This window comes from Eptesicus fuscus, chromosome 9 (assembly GCF_027574615.1).
Source record: "Eptesicus fuscus isolate TK198812 chromosome 9, DD_ASM_mEF_20220401, whole genome shotgun sequence".
Taxonomy (NCBI): Eukaryota; Metazoa; Chordata; class Mammalia; order Chiroptera; family Vespertilionidae; genus Eptesicus; species Eptesicus fuscus.
Genome location: NC_072481.1, coordinates 10855360 through 10876500, shown reverse-complemented (window position 1 = coordinate 10876500; position 21141 = coordinate 10855360). Strand labels below are relative to the sequence as shown.

The 21141-nt window shown below is 43.0% G+C and overlaps 1 protein-coding gene across 1 annotated transcript in view; it reads left to right on the top strand.

Moving 5' to 3' along the window:
• Nucleotides 1-21141, top strand: part of UBR4 (ubiquitin protein ligase E3 component n-recognin 4) — a 120803-nt gene that overhangs the window by 52824 nt on the left and 46838 nt on the right. The window contains exons 50-67 of the mRNA XM_008148154.3: nt 416-479; nt 914-1048; nt 1999-2173; nt 3035-3175; nt 4078-4199; nt 4842-4953; nt 6591-6721; nt 6836-7013; nt 7558-7662; nt 9142-9279; nt 10324-10498; nt 13547-13643; nt 14255-14362; nt 14813-14929; nt 15876-16085; nt 17768-17917; nt 19505-19732; nt 20522-20600. Of these exons, the coding sequence (XP_008146376.2) occupies nt 416-479; nt 914-1048; nt 1999-2173; nt 3035-3175; nt 4078-4199; nt 4842-4953; nt 6591-6721; nt 6836-7013; nt 7558-7662; nt 9142-9279; nt 10324-10498; nt 13547-13643; nt 14255-14362; nt 14813-14929; nt 15876-16085; nt 17768-17917; nt 19505-19732; nt 20522-20600 (2465 nt within the window). The remainder of the gene's footprint in view (nt 1-415; nt 480-913; nt 1049-1998; nt 2174-3034; nt 3176-4077; nt 4200-4841; nt 4954-6590; nt 6722-6835; nt 7014-7557; nt 7663-9141; nt 9280-10323; nt 10499-13546; nt 13644-14254; nt 14363-14812; nt 14930-15875; nt 16086-17767; nt 17918-19504; nt 19733-20521; nt 20601-21141) is intronic.

Here is a 21141-nt window from a genome sequence, read left to right as displayed (position 1 = left end):
ATATAAGAAGATGGCTTTAACCTTTCCCCTGGTGTATGTATCCCTCTGCCTGTGAACTGTGGGCACCTGAGCTTCGGGTCCTATTGCATCAGACTGTTAAGCCCATCTCAGTGATCCCTGCCACAGGCAGCAGAAGGAAGCACATTTATCCTCTTTAAGGAAGAAAAGCCCTCTCTTTGAGTTACGGATTATGAACATGGCCTCAGGTTGATCTCCAAGCAGGAGCCAGGTTTCTTCTGGCCTGTAACACGAGGAAACGATATGCATGGTGCCTGTGGCAGGTCTTCTTATGCTTTGATTTTGTATTTGGCATTCATTAGCTGTCCCCAAGGTCCTCATGACTAGAGTTTGCGCAGGCTGCAGCACAGGGCGGAGAGAGGGTTGTTGTACTCACGCAGCTTTTCTGTCTCCTTAGGCTGGTTGTGAGTTCTTTAGAAGCTCTGGAAAGCTGCTTTGCTGTTGGCCCAATCATCGAAAAGGCAAGTTACTTTTTCAAAGTGCATGGGAGCTTTCTGGAGGGGCAGGAAGTCAGTGGAATTGTCAGAAGCCCCGGGGCCTCCCAGCTAAGGGACATTTATAGCTTAATCTTGATTTGCCGAGAAGCGCTAGAGAAGTCTTCCACTTAAGGCCTTCTGTCCTACTTTTGGGGGACCCTTAGTACCAGTGTTTCATAGAACAGGGTGAGTGCTGGTAAAAGAACACTGCTCTGGAGTTATGAGCTTGAACTCAATTTCTACACCTGTATTGTGAGAGGATTATAATTTCTGAAATTCCTTGTTTGTCTTTTTGCAGTCCATGGAGCTCACCTTGCCTTGGGGGTCTAGAAGGGAGGAAAGAGAAGGGCAGGGTGTAGACAGTGCATTCCACATGGATGTGGTTGGCTTAGTGGTAACCCTCCTGTCTTTCGCATCAGGAGAGAAACAAAAATGCAGCTCAGGAGCTGGCCACGTTGCTGCTGTCCCTGCCAGCACCTGCCAGTGTCCAGCAGCAGTCCAAGAGCCTTCTGGCCAGCCTTCACACCAGCCGCTCCGCCTATCACAGCCACAAGGTAACGGTTCCCTCTTGGGATGCCTTCTGTGAAGGTGGAAGTTGGGGCTACTGACAGGGAATCAAGTATGTTGGCTTTGGTATGTAAAGTAAGGGCATAGTGAAGTTCGGTGGGGAGGCATAGTATTGAGATTAGATCCACACAGTCTAAAATGTCTCCTGAGGAATTAATGGATATTTCTGGAAACTGAAGACAAGCTGACGGTGGGCTACTGGTTTGCATTTGTTTTTTTCTGTCACTCTTAATAGGATTAGCAAGAGTTAAGAAAGAGGAGGGAGGGACATTTGAATGTGAGTCTCTGGCTGGAAGAGAGTAAAGAGGGGGACTCATTTGGGAGATCAGGGCTGCTGGTGTTACCCTCCGCCAGTTGTGGCACCAGCCTATCAGTGTACTTGCTTATGAGGAAATTGTTGAATGGTTGTTGGAGAGAGACTGAGGGGGAAATCCGGGGAGAGAGGGTCTCACCTGTAAAAGTAAGTGGGGCTGAAGGCAGTAAGTTGGGCCAGTTTCCACAGATGGAAAAGCCAGCAGCCCAGATGCCTTGGTTAGTTTTTATGCCTCCAATCCAGAGAACTGAGAAATGTGAGTTTATGCTGCTGCACTGCTCAAGCGAAGGCAGTTTTGGAAACAATCTTTGGGTGGTATGAACTTGCAAAAGAATGATCCTTTTACTGTGGGAAAGAGATCTGGGATGTTGCAGTGCTGGAGAATTGGGTGGTTTCTAATTTTCTTCCCCATCATACTTTGGTAAGATTTTGTGACTTTTGATTTTCTTTTTTAGTACCTTTAATATTTTATGTATTAAAAAGTTTAACTTTGAAGATTTTTTACTGTTAACGTATTCTCTTGAGTGGAGGTAGCCATCCTGACGATCTGCCAGCTCTCCTCTGCTCTTTGCCATAGTACCAGCCCTTGCTTGTGGTTTATCCTCTGTGATCCTTCCATTATAGGATCAGGCCTTGCTGAGCAAAGCCGTGCAGTGTCTCAACACGTCCAGCAAAGAAGGCAAGGACTTGGACCCTGAGGTCTTCCAGAGGCTGGTGATCACAGCTCGCTCCATTGCCATCATGCGCCCTAACAACCTTGTCCACTTTACGGAGTCAAAGCTGCCCCAGATGGAAACAGGTGAACTTAGCCTGTATGGACGTGGTCCTGAAATCTGCTTAATACACCTGCTACACCCTTTCACCCTTGTATTGTTCTCACTGGCCTCTGACTGACCTCAAGCTCTGAACCAGGGATTTTGCTCTCTTTATACCTTATAGAGGGTTTGTGACATTAAGATTGTACCATTTTTAAGTAAATAGTACTCTTTCCAGTCCTTACTTCTTGTATTATCCTTGGGTTTATTTACTGCTCTGGGCATTGATATAATCTGTCACTACCTCTTAGGATCTTGAGGGTAAAGTTAAGCTTGGGCCCTGGTTGCTTTAAAGTAATAGGGTCATATCTTTTACTTTTATGCTGTTCTTTTGCCAGTATTTTATTAATACGTGTGATGGACTTTCTTAGTGCTCAATTCTGTTTCCTCCTCTCTCATTTTGTCTGGATACCAAACTTGTTTCGTCTTTATCAAATATAGTTTATTGATGCCTTTACAATTCTCTGTTATTTTCATGCACCCATATGCTGTCATCATGTTGTTTCTCCTTCAAATATTATAACCTAGGAATCATTCTAGAAAATCTCAGACTGTCCCCCAGTTTTGATAAGTTGAACAGTTGGACCTGAGGTCTCTGAATCTGCTGTAAAGATCCTGAATGCTCCCCTTCTTAATTCTAACATAGTGTTTTCTGTGATATTCCTTTCCCAGACTGTTTTTTTCCTAGATGTGCCTGCTGGAATCTAGGGATAGTTGGCATATTGATTGGGGCCCCACTTGAAACTCCCTCCCCAGGCAAGCTTCCTTGACCTGAGTTAACCTTAAAACAAATTAAATTCCATCTCCAATTTATAGTCGTTAATAATTTTCTTTCTCTTGCTTAGAAGGAGTAGAGGAGGGGAGAGAGCCTCAGAAGCAGTTGGAAGGAGATTGCTGTAGTTTCATCACCCAGCTGGTGAACCACTTCTGGAAACTCCATGCATCCAAACCCAAGAATGCCTTCTTGGCACCTGCCTGCCTGCCAGGTATCATGTTGAAAGGGAAACTTGAGTCTTGATAGAGAGTAAAGCCTTGTGTAAGTTCTGTCCTTGAACAGATCGAACCCCTGGCTTTTAGTTACCCGTTTTTTCAGAACTAATGGTTAGGAAGTAGAAGTCTGTGAGGTCATTACACTGTTCCTGAAACAGAAGTGCAGTGCGGGGGGAAGGAAGTGGAGTTTTCTTGTATCCCTTCATGTCAGGGTCAATTGTTCACATGGAGGGGTGGGTGTGTGTGTGTGTGTGTGTGTGTGTGTGTGTGTCCGTCCCCGTCCTTAGTCATGTTTATAATTGTTGAAAAAATCTTTGAGGGAAAAAAAAAAATTTTTGAGAGCTTGATTTGAAGCCAGTTCAAAGGGTAAAAGTTAAGTATCAGCCATGAGAATTATGTTATTTCCGAGCTGTTGCTGCCTTTGGTATCTAACTTCTCACACTGTCCTGGGTGTAGGTGGATAACCAGGATCTGAATAGCAATCTAGAAAAGTAGAACAACCCCTAATGTTCATTTATGTTTGGAGGCTTCTTGGGCAATAAACCTAAAAGGCATGTCAGTGTCATGCTTATCACCTAAGGTTTGGGGTTAGTGGGTAACATTTAGAATCTGCTCATCTCTTCATACTTCTCTGCCCTATTTTGATATCCAAATGTGTAGACAATTACTTATTTCTGTGATGCAAGATATCTGGTGAGGCTTTTGAGGACAGTTTGAGAGATTAGGAGAGTATTCATAAAACAAATCAAATAATGCTGACAGTCTACATTCTGTGTGTGTATTTTGTTTATTTTGCTCTGTTCTAATTATTTTGTTACGTGGGGATAAAAATTTCTCCTTTTGTCTTAGACTCTCAGGTTAGTTAGAAGTTTTTCCGTTATATTTTTATCCTCTTTAGGTCTAACTCATATTGAAGCTACTGTCAATGCTCTGGTAGACATTATCCATGGCTACTGTACGTGTGAGCTGGACTGTATTAATACAGCGTCCAAGATCTACATGCAGATGCTTCTGTGTCCTGTACGTATCACTAAAACCCTACGTAGCCTGGGAATGTCTGGAAAAATCACTTTTTGTATGTTTGCTAGTTAATGAAATAAAAACAGGCTTAAAAGAGATAATGGGAAATGGAGCTCTGAATAAAAGCTTTAAGGGTTTACTCATTCCATAGAAAAAATGGTTGAAGAGGTGATGGACTTCGTCTTGTTTAGTGTTGGATCCCCAGGAATATCCTGGTTTTTGCTGCTTGGTTAGTGTTAAGTATTAATTAAAATGAGTACATGAGAAATCATCATCAAGCTCTATCTCCAGTGACTGTCACAGAAGCTAAGTGTTTGAAGTACTGATTTGAGCACAGAGCTAAGATGAGCCTGATCATCTGATGAAAAGCCAAAACCCATATATAGAGAGCCAGAGTGACTTCAGGAGCAAATGACCTGCCAGTCCATTACCAGAACAGATACAAGAATGTAGTGAATGGGTCTTACATAGCCAGGTCGGGAAATGGGTTAACTGCTAAACTTGCTCAGAAGGGTTGCCACTGGGAGTCAGTAGGTCTTCCACTGATTGCATGTAAGTGATTGACCACAAGAGGAAAGTGTTTTGTAGGCAGTCTCATGAATGATATAACATCTAAGCATGACAGTTTCCTTTCAACCTCAGGATCCTGCCGTGAGCTTCTCTTGTAAACAAGCTCTAATTCGAGTCCTAAGGCCCAGGAATAAGCGGAGACATGTGACATTGCCCTCCTCCCCTCGAAGCAACACTCCAATGGGTAATGCGAGGTCTGGGTTTAGGCTCACAGGGTGGTGGGAAGGGGGAGGAGGGGGGACGTGCTGCCCATGTTGACCAAGGTCCTGGAGACATTTGTTTATGTATCTTTTGTTGTTACCCTACCTTATTCCATAAAGAATTTAAGATGACATATAAAAATGCATGTAATAAGTAGAATAAAAATAAAGAAAATCAAAGCCATGGGAACATAAAGATACAATAGTAAAGTCAAGCCAAGGACACACACAAAAACTACATCTTGAGTCCTGTATGGTTGTTAAGTGAAGAAAGATCTTATATTTGGCTGAAAGCTTCCCACAAGCCATAGCAAAAATAACAAAAGAACAGTTACAAAATCACAGTGACTAAAGAAAAAACCCGCCGCTATTTTTCAGGAAAAAGAGACTTCCTGGCATAAAAGTTGTACATTAAGGATCCATTTTGTTGCCGAGGGGGTAGTATCCTATTGTCTTGCCTGCAGTGTTTGACAGCAGATTTCACAAGAGATTTCCCTCATGATACACTGGGACACAAGTTGAGGGCATACCATTTAACATTTTAGTCAAGCATTTCTCAGAGCATCTTCATATTAGCATTTTATTATGTAACACTCTGGTTACTTGTTTCCCCCAGAAGTAAATTTCCAGTGGAAGTCACATACATAATTGTAAATTTTTGTATGCCGCATTATAAAGAGTAAAAAGTATGTTGAAATTAACTTACTAATTAATCTAATATATAAAAATATTTCAACATGTAGTCAATATAAATTATGAGTGGAATATTTTGCGTCCTTAAAAAGTATTTTTGTGCAGTCTTAATCTAGTGTGTAGTAAATACTAATGTCACATCTCCGTTTGGACCAGTCCCATTCTAAATGCTCAGTGGCTGGTGGCTGCTCTGTGGTACAGTGCAAGTCTGGAGGAATGCTTGTGACTCTGTGACCCTCCACCTTCCTTGAATATCATTTGTGTTATCTAAACTTTTGATGAGCGAGGCAACAGTTTGTGCATCTTTGGTGAGAAGCTAAAGTGCAGAGAGTGTATATTTTCAATTGAGGCCACATTCACATGCTTTCCCAGCCCACTGAGTGGGAGGCAAGGGGTCTAACTTATTAGAAGGCCTCTCCCCTTCACACTCGGCAAGACCAGTAGTGGCTTCCTCAGCCTCCATTTGATGATTTCACATTTTTTCAGTCCTTGTTCTCATAATGATGGTGTAGGGTGAAAATCTCACTGACCCAGTTGTTTTGGAAAAAAATAATAAAATAACACTCTAACCTGCCATGATAGATAACAGATATTATTATATTATTTACTTTCTCTGTCTTGCTCAAGGCCTCCTGAGAGTTGGTGGGAGCTGGTCTTAGATTTCTCTGCTTTATGGAAATCCCCGCTCCCCCTTCATGAGCTGGAAAAAGTCTTTTCCTAAGGTGGGGCAAGCTGTCACTGCCAGCCCCATCTTCCCAGACCCTGCCAGGTCCAGGAAACATTAGAACAGGCTGGAGTTTACCTCTAAGGCACAGGTGCCAGCTAGTAGCTTGTCTGGGTTCTTGTTTGCTCTGTGACTCCTCCCACCACATGCTGAGGGTGGAAAGACCTTCAAGTACCTTCAGGTGACTGGATTTCTTTGACTCAGGAGACAAGGATGATGATGACGATGATGATGCAGATGAGAAAATGCAGACATCAGGGATCCCGAATGGTGGTCACATCCGTCAGGAAAGCCAGGAACAGAGTGAGGTGGACCATGGAGATTTTGAGATGGTGGTGAGTCGAGCTGGAGAGGGGAAGGGGGCCTCTAACTCTCCTCTAGCTCTTATTCAGTTGACTTCCAAAAGCTACCATTTACCATGGGACACTAACATAGCTTTCTCTCTGCAGTCTGAGTCCATGGTGTTGGAGACAGCTGAAAATGTCAACAATGGCAACCCCTCACCCCTGGAGGCCCTGCTGGCAGGCGCAGAGGGCTTCCCGCCCATGCTGGACATCCCGCCTGATGCAGATGATGAGACCATGGTTGAGCTGGCCATTGCCTTGAGCCTGCAACAGGACCAACAAGGTAGAGGCAATGCCAGGAGCACAGCAGCCTATTTGCTTTGCACAGGAAAGAGGGTTTGGCAGTTACTGATGTGCAACTGACTCTTAGTTTGTCCCCAGATTTGGGGAGAGGTTGATCTGGGTGAGAGCTTTTTGGAGATACAGGTGGAGAGTGAGAGGGATTGTGGTAACATGTTCAGTCTGGGAGACAATCTCATAGTTTCTGTTAGTTGGATTGTCCCTCCCAAATCTATTACCGTATTTTCTGGCGTATAAGACGACTTTTTAACCCAGGAAAATCTTCTATACGCCCAGTCGTCTTATACGCCGGAAAATACGGTAGATTCCTCCAGTCTGTGCCCTCCCTACCTGAGCTAAAGAAAGTCTTCCACCATCTCTGTAATGAAACATGGTGGTTGGGTAGCTGTAGCTCTTGATTAACTTCCTCTAGGCCAGAGGGGTCTAACGCTGGAGAGTTTAGACTCCTGAGGACAGCAGGTGGCCAAAGCAGCATTGTGAATGGGGTCTTGGGGGGATGTTGTGCTCACTCTCCACTTGTTTCCCAGGCAGCAGCAGCAGTGCCCTGGGCCTGCAGAGCCTGGGGCTGTCCGGCCAGGCACCCAGCTCTTCCTCTCTGGACGCAGGAACCCTCTCTGACACCACAGCATCAGGTAACTGTCCACAGCAAGGAGCATGGCTCAGGGCCCCAGGACCCTCAGGCCTCGTTTCCAATGCTGTGAGAGTGTAAGGGGCAGCTGCTTTGACAGGCCATTCTGGACTTCCCGCTTCTGCCTTTGCTTCGGAAATGGGAGAGGGGAAGGCATACCGATGCAGCTCCGCAAGGGCACTCATGGCTTCGCTTCCTGGCTTTGCATGCTGCCTGGCTTCATTCAGCTCATTCCCCGAGGAAGGACAGAGAGCAGCTTGCAGGTTGATCAGCTTTTGGGCTTAAACGACAGCTTTCAGGGTTCTTCATCAGAGTTCTGACATTTTAGACAACATTAAAAGAAAGACAAGAAATAGAGATTATACCTTTTAACTTTTTTCTCTTCGTTCGGAAATAAAAGTGAAGCTGCAAGAAGCCGAGTTAGCTGCAGATTAGAGTGGCTATCAGGGATCTGAGTGCTCGGGAGGTAGGGATTTTGTGCACAATTCAAATGCATAGGAAATCTTCAGACCTAATTTGCCTTCACTTTCAAACTCTCCTAACGTGATCAGAAAAGGAAAATTCCTCAGTGGAGAGTTGGACCAAAATAGAAGAGGGTGGGACATCTGAATAAGCCGCTAGAAAAGCAACCCCTGATTAAGGGTTGATTTGGAGTTTTTCAGACTGATGCTTTCCTATATTTGTTTCTTTCTTTCTTTATTTTCTTTTTGGAGGTTTTACCCTGGGTAGGTAAGAAAGAGATAAACTGGCTGTTCCCCCTCACCTGCTGCCATGGCTTGTTGCTTTCCTTGGTCCTTTTAGTTGCTGTCATTTCAGGCTTGGAGGTTGCTGTCGTGCTGTACCATGTTCCTACTGTGCTCTGTGGCTGTCTTGGCTTCCCTCCCCATGTACCTCATCCAGCATTTTCCTCCTGTCTCAGCTCAGCCCTGATCCTGGATGCTGTGGCTGTCTCTGGGGAATTTCCTTGCTTCATTGTTAGCACCTGAGGAGGAGGATTAGGAGGTGTGAAATTTCCCAGTGAGCTCCCCTGGACCACCTGATTAGAAAGAAAAACAAGCAGGGCTGATTCAAGAGCTCACATAGTGATTTCCTCACATGAGCACTGATTATAAAATAAACCATTAAAATTCAGAGTTCTGTGCTTCCAATCTCAGGAGGAGTCAGTAACACCTACACAGTGGTGACTGAAGCATTGCAGCTAGAAAACTGAGTGTTCATGTCACAGATTCTCACTAGATCTCTGCACTGTTCTATTTGCACTGTGATGCAGCAACGAAGGAAATGCCCAGTGAACTGGGTTTCCACTTCTGTCTCAGTTCTATTCGCAACGCACTGTGTGCAGTGTTCCTTCCAGCAAAGCAAACCTTTTCTTTTTTCTTCGGCGACAGGACAGAGAAACTGCATTGTGTTTTCTGCACTATGGTTTGATGCTTTTGCTCCAAGGAGGGGTTTTTACCTGTAACAGCTCTCGTTACTCTCTCAGCTCCAGCCTCAGACGACGAAGGCAGCACAGCAGCGACTGATGGTTCCACCCTTCGGACCTCTCCCGCTGACCATGGTGGTAGTGTGGGCTCGGAGAGCGGGGGAAGTGCAGTGGACTCGGTGGCTGGCGAGCACAGTGGTAATGTGGCTGGGATCCTGATCTCCTTGGGCAGAGGGTGGGGACAAAATGGGAATCTCTGTCTGGGTCCTGGGATTGGTTTCAGCAGAGGGAAGCTTTGGGGTCTCATGGAATTTATGTGACTTCACTCCTGGAGTTTCATGTGTTCAGTGATAATATCTTAAGCTCAGTGAGGTTAATATTAGAATACTTATAGGCAGCTTTTAATTTTCTGTTAGTGGAAGAAAGCAATGGCACACCTAATCCCAAATCATGATTTAAAAAAAAAAAATGTTTTTATTGATTTCAGAGAGGGGAAGAGAGAGGGAGAGAGGGATAGAGACATCAATGATGAAAGATAATCACTGATGGGCTGCCTCCTGCACACTCCCTACTGGGGATTGAGCCCGCAACCCAGGCATGTGCCCTGACCGGGATTCGAACTATGACGTCCTGGTTTATGGGTTGACGCTCAACCATTGAGCCACAGAAGCTGGGCGCAAATCATGATTAATCTAAAACAATTTTGGTATGACTTTAAAGTCCATTGTTCTGGCTTTTGCTCTTTCTGTTTGGGAAAGATATTTTGGGAAGCATTGTTAATGATCTGATGTGTTAATATAATAGATCATCTTCACAGAATCCTAGCTGATAGGATGGAGTTCTAGGATGACTAAGTATGACAAAGCCATTTTGGTTTGATCTTATAATTCATTCTGTGGATGTGAAAAATTTTTTATGGAGATTAAGAGTAGCTGAGAATGTCTAGATTCCCAAATCAGTATATATTCTGTGGAACATGAAGTGGAAATTTATCAGTAGCTGAGATTAAGATCATTCTTGTAGGTAGATATTGTGTTCTGTAGAAGGATGAGTGGCTGTCTTGGGAGTCATTTAGCATAGTGCCATGGGGTCAAAATTGTGAATTTCATTCTTATATAGTTTCACATAGAAGAAAAAATTCCCAAAGTACCAGTTACCTTCTAACTATTGCTGACTTCAGAGTGCATTGGATTCCATCATGCTTTGGGAGTTGATTTGTGCTTTTAAATCATTTCCCTCCAGTGTCTGGCCGGAGCAGTGCTTATGGTGATGCCACAGCAGAGGGGCATCCAGCTGGACCAGGAAGTGTCAGCTCAAGCACTGGTGCCATCAGCACCACCACTGGACACCAGGAAGGAGATGGCTCCGAGGGAGAAGGGGAAGGGGAAGGAGAAGGAGATGTCCACACCAGCAACAGGTCAGGACCTGTTCATTCTCAGTCAAGAGGCTTTCCTGTGGGAAAATGTTTTAGGAATAGGATGATGGATCCATTGCAGGAAGTGAAACGGGTGATAACAGTATATTTCTTTTGAAATATAAAGACAACAAACTCATGAAGCAATTTAAAATCTTAGCAAGTGTTCTAGATCTGTCTTTGTTGTCCTAATTAGAATTCTATCAAATCAAATGCAGAGAGAATAGAAATTAGTTTTTCCCTTAAGTCTTCCCTGTATTCCTTAGTAGCTGAGAAGTGGTTGTCATAAATATATATATCTTCCTCACTCAAATCTTTCTTGTTTCATCAAGATGAAACTAATTTTGTAGCATTCTCTTTATAAATGGCATTGTTATAGGCTCAACGGTGATAGTTATTTAATATACACTAGAAATAGCTGCTTGCTCAGCATGTTTATAATGTAATAGAGAAGTAAGACAGAGCCAGTGCATGTTTATGTCTAAAAAATACCAGTGGTTGACCTCTTGGCAAATTGGAATTAATCTAAAAATTCTAATCCATTTCCCTCAAGACATTCTGATGGTGTTTGTACTGGATTGATGGAATGAATGTATTCTTAACCAAGAGGTGACTAGAGAAATAGGAAGAAAAACCTAAGAATTCACTTGTGATACAGTATTTGTTAAATTTGTTGGGGCCTACAGTTATCAATCACATTAGTGTAGAAATAAGGAATCAATACTTTGAACTGAGTGATTTTTATCAGAAAAACAGGTCACTGAAGCCGTCAGTCACCAGAGACATTGCAGAGGGCATCCGAGTGTCTCCTTTATTGTTTCCTCCCATTCCACTCAGACCCTTGCAACAACTCTTATGGAGATGACTGGGCTCAGTTTAACTGCTGATATCTTGATGAATTAGTTTTTTTAACTTAACATAAAGGGGCTTTCTACTTAATCTTTTTATTTTCTCTTAATGTGATTTCTAGTCTAATTCCATGAGTTCAGATAATGTGGTCTTGCTAGGGGTTGCAATTTTATTTATAAAGAACCAACTTTTGACTTTTTTTACACCCCCCTGTTGTAAGTCTGCTTTCTATTTTATTTTCACTCTTTATCATCTTTTTTTCTATGCTTCCTTTTTTTTTAATACCTTAGTTTTGGAGGTATAATTTTCTGTTCCTTTTTTCTAGCTTCATAAGATGGAAGCTTAAGTCATTGATTTAAAATCTTTGTTTTAAAATATATATTAGAAGCTATATATTTCTCTCTAAAATTCAATTTAAACATTGTTTTCGCTGGAGCCCACATATTTTGCTATGTTCTGTTTTCATTGCTGTTCAGGTAAATGTTTTCTAAATTCTGTTGTAATTTACCCTCTGGGCCCAGGTATTTCCAAACATCTGGGGATTTTCTAATTATTTTTCTGTTACTGATTTGTAGTTCAACTTACTATGGTTGGAGAACATACTATGTGACTTCAATCCTTTGAAATGTTTTGAAATTCATCATTGCTTCTAAAATGATGTTATGTCTTTTTAGGATTTTTAGTTGTTTTTATCAGAATGGTCAGTTGAGGTAACCTAGCCATATTGGTCATGGAAGTCTCTAAAGTGGTTTTAAGTTAACTTTTTCCCCAGGAATAAGTTAATTAAACAATTAAGGTGGTTTGTTGTTTTAAATAATATAATAACTGAATTGTTTTTACTTTTAAGTCACAAGGAAATTGTAATTTTTGGTAGTGTTCACTTTTTTGGTTAAGTTTCAAGAATAACAAGTGTCTGTAAAGCCAATGATCTGGTATGATCTTGGTCTGGGTCCAGACCTGCTCATTTTGTTGACTTTTTCCTTCATGTGTGTATTCACTCATATGCATGTTCTCCAAATATGAAGATTTTACTCCATCTCAAAGCTTATGTTTTATCCTAAAAGTGCTGAATTGCTGCTGTCATCTCTGCTTTCTTCACTTGTACCTCATCCATTCCTGATCAGTTCTTACTCATTTGTAGTCCCCCACAGCTTGCCTAATTAGTCATGAATGCAGCAGGTGTGGGCTTTTATGTGTTACAGAATTCTAAAGGCCATTTAGCTCGTTCCTGTGAGTTCTTTTTAGAATGATAATCATTATTCAATAAGACACTGTACTTCCATTCAGACTTTTATTATTTTGAAAATATTCTGGATAACTGCCTGCTAGGATATGTAATATATGAAAATCATGCTTAAAAAATACATAGGCATATGGTTTCTTACAAACAGTCCGTAAAGAAAAATGAACAATGATTTACTGTGAGAGCAAATCCATTAATTCATTCAGCAAATGAACTTTTAAAATCATGTTAGACTGTGTGTTAGGGGAGGCTGCCAACCAGCTTGTCAACAAAACCCTAATTAATTGATTTTCATATTGGTCCTTTTGAATCTGTGTATTCACTAGAGGTCCAGGGGCACACACTTAGTATGGAAATCTAGCTGTTTATTTGCAGATGAAGTAGGTGAGGTAGTGACCAAATGAGTATATGGGAAAACTCCTGGGTCCTGTAGGGGAAGGGTGGTGTTGAAATTAAATTTCACACTAGGAAAAACGATAGACAAGGTTTGAAGGAGATGGTAAAGCAGTGACTAGCCTTTCTAAGGACTTGGGGAAGCATGAGAACGAAAGCGGTCACTATGCAGATGGATGATTGAGAATTTATAGGTAAAAGAATGCCAGGAAAATAATGCCTGGAGGCAGAATAGGGCTCTATGCTGGGGAAAAAACAGTGCTTACTATTGAAGGTTTAAATTCTGATACTGAGAATGGCTAGGACCTGATTGCTTGAGAAATATTTTAACTTTCATATAGTAGGTTTTCAGTACCATTAATAGTATTTTTAATAGTTTTGCTCCCTTTTAACGAAGTGAGATTTCTCTTACGTTGCTGGTTAATAAACAGGCATTTATTAATGTTAGGATCGTTCCTGAGCAGTAGTTGCCTTGTTTATCTTGGGAACAAGGGGGAAGAGTTGTATTCAGCTAGTAAGTGGTTGTATATTAGCTCAGGTTTCATCTATTTTCCTTGGCCTTTTAGGCTGCACATGGTCCGTCTGATGCTGTTGGAGAGACTACTGCAAACCTTGCCCCAGTTAAGAAATGTTGGAGGTGTCCGGGCCATCCCATACATGCAGGTATCCACCCCTCAGTTCACTGGGTCTGTCACATTATAGTGAGACCATCCTTAAGCATGCTGCCATCTCAAGCATTGGTATTAAACAATGGAATTCAATTTATAGCCCTTCATTTTATAGATGAGAAGTCCAAGGGTCAGATAATTTTTTTTTTTTAAATGTCCACAGTCATCCAGCTAGTTATTGACAGCCAGGAACTAAAGTCTGCTCCAGAGATTCTTAATCTGCAGAGACTCTTCATTAATATTAGTGTATTAGAGTATGGTCTTGTGATAGCTGTTCTTCCACTGGCTGCCTTCCTTTTGGGCAAAATTGTTCTTTAATTCTTAGCAGCATAGTGCCCTCTCTCAACCCAGTTTGGTTAGACATAATATAGGTTAGTCATTTAGTTTTACAAACTTTTTACAAAACATTTTCTGGGATGCCAAACACCAACATTTGACTCTTTCTGACTCTGCACGCGTAAACTTTGGATAACTTGGGATTTAGAAACTTTTCACAGATTATGATTGACAGGGAAGTCAGGAAGATTGGGATTTCTTCTGAAACACCTTGTGTTCGAGTTGTTTTCTAGGGAAGTGGCTTTCACGTTTTCTCTCTCTGACTTCTAGGTCATTCTGATGCTCACTGCAGACCTGGATGGAGAAGACGAGAAAGACAAGGGGGCTCTGGACAACCTGCTCTCCCAACTTATTGCTGAACTGAGCATGGATAAAAAGGTGAAATTTGAGTCATATTGTGTGAAAAATAGGGATCAACTAAGATTAGTTCTGTGGTGTTTTTTTTCCTCTTAGAGAACTTGCCCTATTTTCAGGGGGTGACCATCCATTGAGGCCTCTAGTTCTGTTGATTCCACAAAAATGTTTTCACTGCCTACTTTGGCCAGGCATACCTTTGGATCTGAACATAAATAAGGAATGAGACCAAGTCCCTACCCCTATGGTGCTATAAGGTGAAAACAGTAAATTAGTTGTTTCTCTCTTAATATGGCTTTCTAAGTGTATCAGGCTTTTGGTAATTCAGATGTAGTCCATGGACACATGAGCTTGCTTTGTCTCTTATTCCATCTGAGGCATATTTAGCACTGATAGGCTTGAGGGTATCTTGTTCAGAGGATGCCTCAAGCTTAAAAGTAAGCCTGAGCTTCTGGGCTATGTTTCTGCCTGTAGGATGTCTCCAAGAAGAATGAGCGCAGTGCCCTCAATGAAGTCCATCTGGTAGTAATGCGACTCCTGAGTGTCTTCATGTCCCGGACCAAATCTGGATCCAAGTCTTCCATATGTGAGGTATTTTTGCTTCAAGCTGATGGGTGGGGGTGGGGGGGGGCGGGGAAGGTAAGAGGATTGTCTGGTTGGTACTAGGGCTGAGGGCAAAGGTGATAGTCCTGATAGTCAGAATAAGGCCATTGTTGTCGCTTGAGAGGAGTAAGATTCTAAGCAGTCACCTCTTCAAGAACAGAGCCTCCACCTTTTTCAGAATCCCTTCCAAGTCCTCTCTTTGCAACAATCCCTCCATTGGAGGGGTTAAAGGGTTTGGAAGTTTCATTATTAAAAGGCAGGGGACTGTTCTGCAAGGCGCAGAGTGGCTAAGAGGATTCCCCACTGTATGTTGCTATAAGGTATGGTAATAAAGCAGAGAGAAAGCAGTGTGTGCGCGGTGGGAAGGAGATTAACACAAAGCAGAGAAGGTAGAAATGGAGGCTGAACTGCATCCAATCTTAATGAGCTTATGAGCTGTGGGGTTCCTGGGATTTGCAAGGCTCTCCTAATGGTTTTATTTACAGTAGCTTTTCTCCTACTTCTTTATTCATGTGATCGCTCACCCCATCTCCTTTGGAAGCTGGTTCTGTGAGGAGCCCCTATTGGGAGGGTGGAGTTGCCCAAAAGTGTCTATAATGAAAAGTTTTCTTCCTTGAAATGATCTTTTTTTCTAGTTGCCCAAAGAAAAAGAGAAAACCATGCCCTCCAGGTAGAAAGGTTATTTAGTCCTTGCCTCTGGGCTTCTGGCATGTGTGTGTAGAGAGATTAGAGTTGAGAACTGGAGTTCATTTGTTTCTTTTCTCTTACCATGCTGTTATTCAAAGGAATGGGGGAAATGTTTGAGCTAGTGGGAAACTTTTAACTCAAGAGATCAACTAACTCACTTCCATGACAGCTAGCTCTACTGGGAGTGTGTTTCTTCTCTCCAACACCCAGCTGCATTTACAAGCCATTCTTACCTTCTCCCTCCCAGTCGTCCTCCCTCATCTCCAGTGCCACCGCGGCAGCCCTGCTGAGCTCTGGGGCTGTGGACTACTGCCTGCACGTGCTCAAATCCCTGCTGGAGTATTGGAAGAGCCAACAGAATGATGAGGAGCCTGTGGCTGCAAGCCAGTTGCTGAAACCACATACTACTTCCTCCCCACCTGACATGAGCCCTTTCTTCCTCCGCCAGTATGTGAAGGTGAGGGCTTTCCTTGGACAAAGAGCTGCTCCTGTGCTTCATCCAGAGCACACTCAGTAAGGAGAGTGAAGGAGCAGGGAGCAAGGAGCTGCAGGAGGGAGCCCGCATTCCTTGGTGGGGTTCACTCTTGTTGTGATTTAATAAATGCCCTTCTATTGGGATCCTGAGCCCTGCCACTTGGTAAACCTGAGGAATTGAATGAAATCAGACAGTCATGGCTCTTTCACATTAAGCTCCTTAGAAAAAGATGAGACGGTACAAGGTCATGTTGTCAATAGTGGGTTATGTTCCCATGTGTGTCACATGCCGTCATTAGAACTCTTTTAACACGCTAGTTTAGAAGATGGGCTTCTGATCAGCTGAGCCTGGGAACAGTTGTTCTCACTAGCCAAGAGGCTTGGGGAAGTTCTGTCTAACCTTAGTAAGCCTTGTATACCTGGAAAACGAGGGTACACAGTATCTGCTTTATAGGGTTGTCGTGAGCATTGAATGAGGTGATGTTGGTAAAGCACAGTGCCTTGCACATACCAGTGCTCAATAAATGTTCATTATTACCATTTCTATTCCGCCGAGTCCATATGGTGGAGCTAAATGGGTTGGACTAGCTGTGCTTCTTACTGCGTACTCAGAACTACTTTGAATATATAGGAGTATAACAAGCATAAAATAGGAATCTGATCATGTCCTTCTCTTTTCAATAACCCTTAGGTGGTTTTTTATTACTTTTCGGCCAAAAAGTTCTTTGAGGATCCAGCTATCTATCGTACTCCCTAGCTTTCATACCTACAACACCCCTGCATGCAGCCCTACTGACGGGTGCATTTTCCCCATGTGGCATGTTGCCTTTGTTTATACTGTCCCTTCAGAAATTCTTCTCCCTCTGCATCCCTGTGTTCCCTCATTTCTCGAATTCCTACTTCTTCTTCAAGACCCAGTTCCAGCATTGGATCCTAGGGAAAGCCTTCCCTAACACACAGTTCTTGCTGTCAAGTCTGATTGAGATAGTGCTTATCTGGTCACGCATGTGGAGTCTCCTCTTCAAAGTATCAGCAAAGATCATATTTACTCCTTTTATACTCCCAGTGCTTGGCTTAGAATCGATAAATAACTGGTGATTGAATAGGAGACACGTTGTGCAGGCTCTTCCTGGGAACCACACATCTTGCAGGATAGCTGTTGTTTGCACTGTCCTCAAATCTCCCTGTGCCCCTGCCTGTCCATGTGATGTGAACCAGGACTTCGCCTGAGTTTAGTGATCCTGGCCCCCTTGGCTTATTTGAATATTTCTTTTATGGAAGTTTTAGTTCTAGGGAATGGAATATCTCTCTCATAGAAAGTCAAATCTTTTCCTGCTACTGCTTTTTCAGTATTTTCTAATTCTAGGTTTTGTGTAAGTAGAATACAATCAATCCAGTGTCAGAAACCACAGAGTGAACTTTTAAAAAAGAGCAGTGAGATCTGTCTCCACTGCAACCTTTGCATGTAATGAAATTGCCCAGGAGCCTGGGGCCTTGCTTGGTTTTTAAACTAAACTGTTAGCCAGTGATGGCTCTGGCTTCAAAAGGAGCCATTGACCAGCTCTAGCATAAGGTATGCCTAGTGAGCAGTAAACCAGCCTTTTTCTTAAGTGTGTTCATGGAAATGGCCAATCATGGGTTCTTACACAAATATTATTCTCCCAGGGTCATGCTGCTGATGTGTTTGAGGCCTATACTCAGCTTCTAACAGAGATGGTACTGAGGCTTCCATACCAAATAAAAAAGATCGCTGACACCAGTTCTCGAATCCCACCTCCTGTCTTTGATCATTCCTGGTTTTACTTTCTCTCAGAGGTAAGTGAAGGGGGCGGTGCCAGTGGCGGAGAGGACACATCGGCGGTGACTGCCTTTGTGGACCCCTGACCCTCATAGGTTTCCCCTAGGTCTCACCCCTGTGCTGTAGACTACAGGGTGGGGCAGTTGTGAGTATGCGAAACAGTTTTTCTTGTATTATTTATTCATTATTGTGTTATTTTCCATAAAAACTACTGTAAACCTACTTGTGCCTTATCGTGTATATGGTGAAACTGGGAGATGCACATCAAAGCAAGCTGTCCACTTTAGTTTCCGATCTGTTCCTTTAACTTCCCCCACACAGTGATAATGGGCAAGTTTAATACTTCGGACTCTGTCCGGAAAACAGAACGTATAGTAGTTAAATTAACAGAGATTTTAATATGATTAACAGTTGGTTTGCCCTTGAATACTAAAGAAATGACGGAGGCCACCAGCATGAGGGGCTGTTGCTAGGATAGCAGGCAAACAGGAAGAAGCAAGTCCCTTCTTTTCCTCCTGCTTTCCAGTGTCCCTCTAGTGCTCCCTGTTGGCAGAACCTAAGAGGGAGCCAGTTACAAAGAAACAAGGCAGTTAGCATAATTCTGGACTGGATATTGCAGAGCAGCAGGGTATTATGGGGTGAGTTTGGAGCCAGCTGAGAGACCATAGTTAACCACAGCAATCGTGAGATTAACTCTAGGATGAATAATCTGTTAGCAAGCTCCAAATGACCATTTCAAGATGTGTATGTGTAACAACCTCACCTCTTTCCGCATCTCTTTCACCTGAGAGATTGTGAATGTTTTTCTCTTATATTTTCACTCGGTGGGCCAGAGTGGAGGCCAGCTTCCCTATAGATTCCTAAGTATTCTAGGAAGGGGAGCAGTAATATTGCTATTTTTCCCTCTTTGATTTCTTTCTATGCCTTTCTCCTGGCCCCTGTAAGGAATTCTAAAGTTCACTAGAGGCTAGCTTGGCCACAAGAAAATAGATTGGTTTGTGTTTCTCACCAGTTTTTTTGTTTTTGTTTTGTTAATTCTCACCGGAGGTTATTTTTCCCATTGATTTTTAGAGAGAATGGAAGGGTGAGAGGGAGAGAGAAACATTGATTAGTTGCTTCTCACATGTGCTCCGACTGGGGCAGGGGAACCTGCAACCCAGGTACATGCCCTTGATAGGGAATTGAACCTGAAACCCTTTGGTGCGTGGGCCAATGCTCTATCCACTGGGACACCAGCCAGGGCTCTTACCAGTTTTTATTTTTATCTTTTTTAAAAGAACTGCTATATTTTATTTTATTTTTTGTTAATCCTCACCTGAGGACATTCTTCCATTGATTTTTAAAGAGAGTGAAAGGGAAGGGGTGAGACAGAGAGAAACATCCATGTGAGAGAGACACATCGATGGATTGCATGCACCTGCAACTGAGAAATGTGCCCTTGACCAGAATCATACCTGAATCCGAGGGTCCGACACTCGCCACTGGGTCAGACTGGCCAGGGCTATCACCAGTCCTTAATAACAGCTCATGGAAAGTTAGGGAGCTGAGGCTGGTACAGATATATAGTTCCCGAATCATTGACTGTGTTGTTTTCCCCCCTCAAGTACCTGATGATCCAGCAGACTCCATTTGTGCGCCGGCAAGTCCGCAAACTTCTGCTCTTCATCTGTGGATCAAAGGACAAGTACCGCCAGCTCCGGGATTTGCACACCTTGGACTCCCACGTGCGTGGGATCAAGAAGCTGCTGGAGGAACAGGGGATATTCCTCCGGGCAAGTGTGGTGACAGCCAGCTCAGGCTCCGCCTTGCAGTACGACACACTCATCAGCCTGGTAAGAGGAGGTGGAAGTGGTTGGTGGGAAGGGTATGTGATGAAGCTCAGCTGAGTTAATAACCCAGATGGAGTTGCAGACCGGGCTTTTAGATATTTAGAGAACATCCTGGCTAGGGTTGGGATTAGGGAAAATCTGTAATACCTGACTGGGTGCTACACCACCATGTGTAGTTGGCTTCAGGGTCTGAGATTTTCCCCTTACATTCCCTCCCCTACCTGGCTGTGGTTCATCCATTATGAGGAGAGGTAACTTGGATTTTTTACCACTGTTATTTATTCATATCATGGACAGGATCAACCTGAAATTTGTACACTTCTGATTTTTGTCCTTGAATGCTAAAGAAATGATGTCTTACTGCCTGAAGATAAATTGTTTGAACTTTGGGGAGTAAATTGAATATTTTGCATAGGAGCGTCTAGAGGGAACAACTTCAGTATTAAGGACTTCTAATCTAATGTCCTTATTGTTGTGCTTTTAGTAAGACAAAAAGTAAACTTCTGTGGTTTTCCAAGTCATGGAAAACCATCTCTCCTGCTGCATTATTAAGCAGTCTGAAGGATGCCTGGAAACAAAGGGCCATTGTTGTTGGGGAGTTGAACTTAGGAGGCGTAGCAAGAGTCTCGTGTGTGGCGGTCCCAGGTTCACCAGCGCACTGGATTAACTGCACAGAGGGCCATATTCAGTTTGCATCCAAAACCAGATGATGACCCCTCAAGGCAGCAGGTGTGGTACCCTGTGAGCTGCTTGGCGGGGTTACTCAATTTTGGTGATTGGTTTCCATTTCAGATGGAGCACCTGAAAGCCTGTGCAGAGATTGCTGCCCAGCGGACCATCAACTGGCAGAAATTCTGCATCAAAGACGACTGTAAGCAGTGCTGCTCCTTTTGGTTGCATTATTCATTCATTCCTTCAGGAGCTATTACTGAGGCTACTATATGCCAAGGACTAAACTGGATGCTAGAGATACAAAGCCATGACCAAGATAGGTAGTCATGCGCCACTTAACAATGGACATTCTGGGAAATGTGTGATTAGGCCAATTCATTGTGCGAACATCATAGAATGTACTTACACAAATCTACATGGTGTAGCCTATACACACCTGGGCTCTGTGGTATATCACCGTCATATATGCAGTCCATTCTTGACCAAATCGTTATGTGGCACATGACAGTGTAGACAGCATTCTGCCTAGCAAAGAAGACAAGTAAAAACTTAAAAGAGTGATAAGGGTCAATAGACAATATTTGGGGTGCTACAGGGGCACAAAGGAGGAGTATCTGACCTCTAGACTGATAGTAAAGCTATAGAGGAGTGTATGGAGCCTACGGAATCATCTTTTTCAAAGTAGTGGGGCTGGCAGTCATTCTCTACGTAGTGTTAAGATACTTGTCAGTATTTTCTTA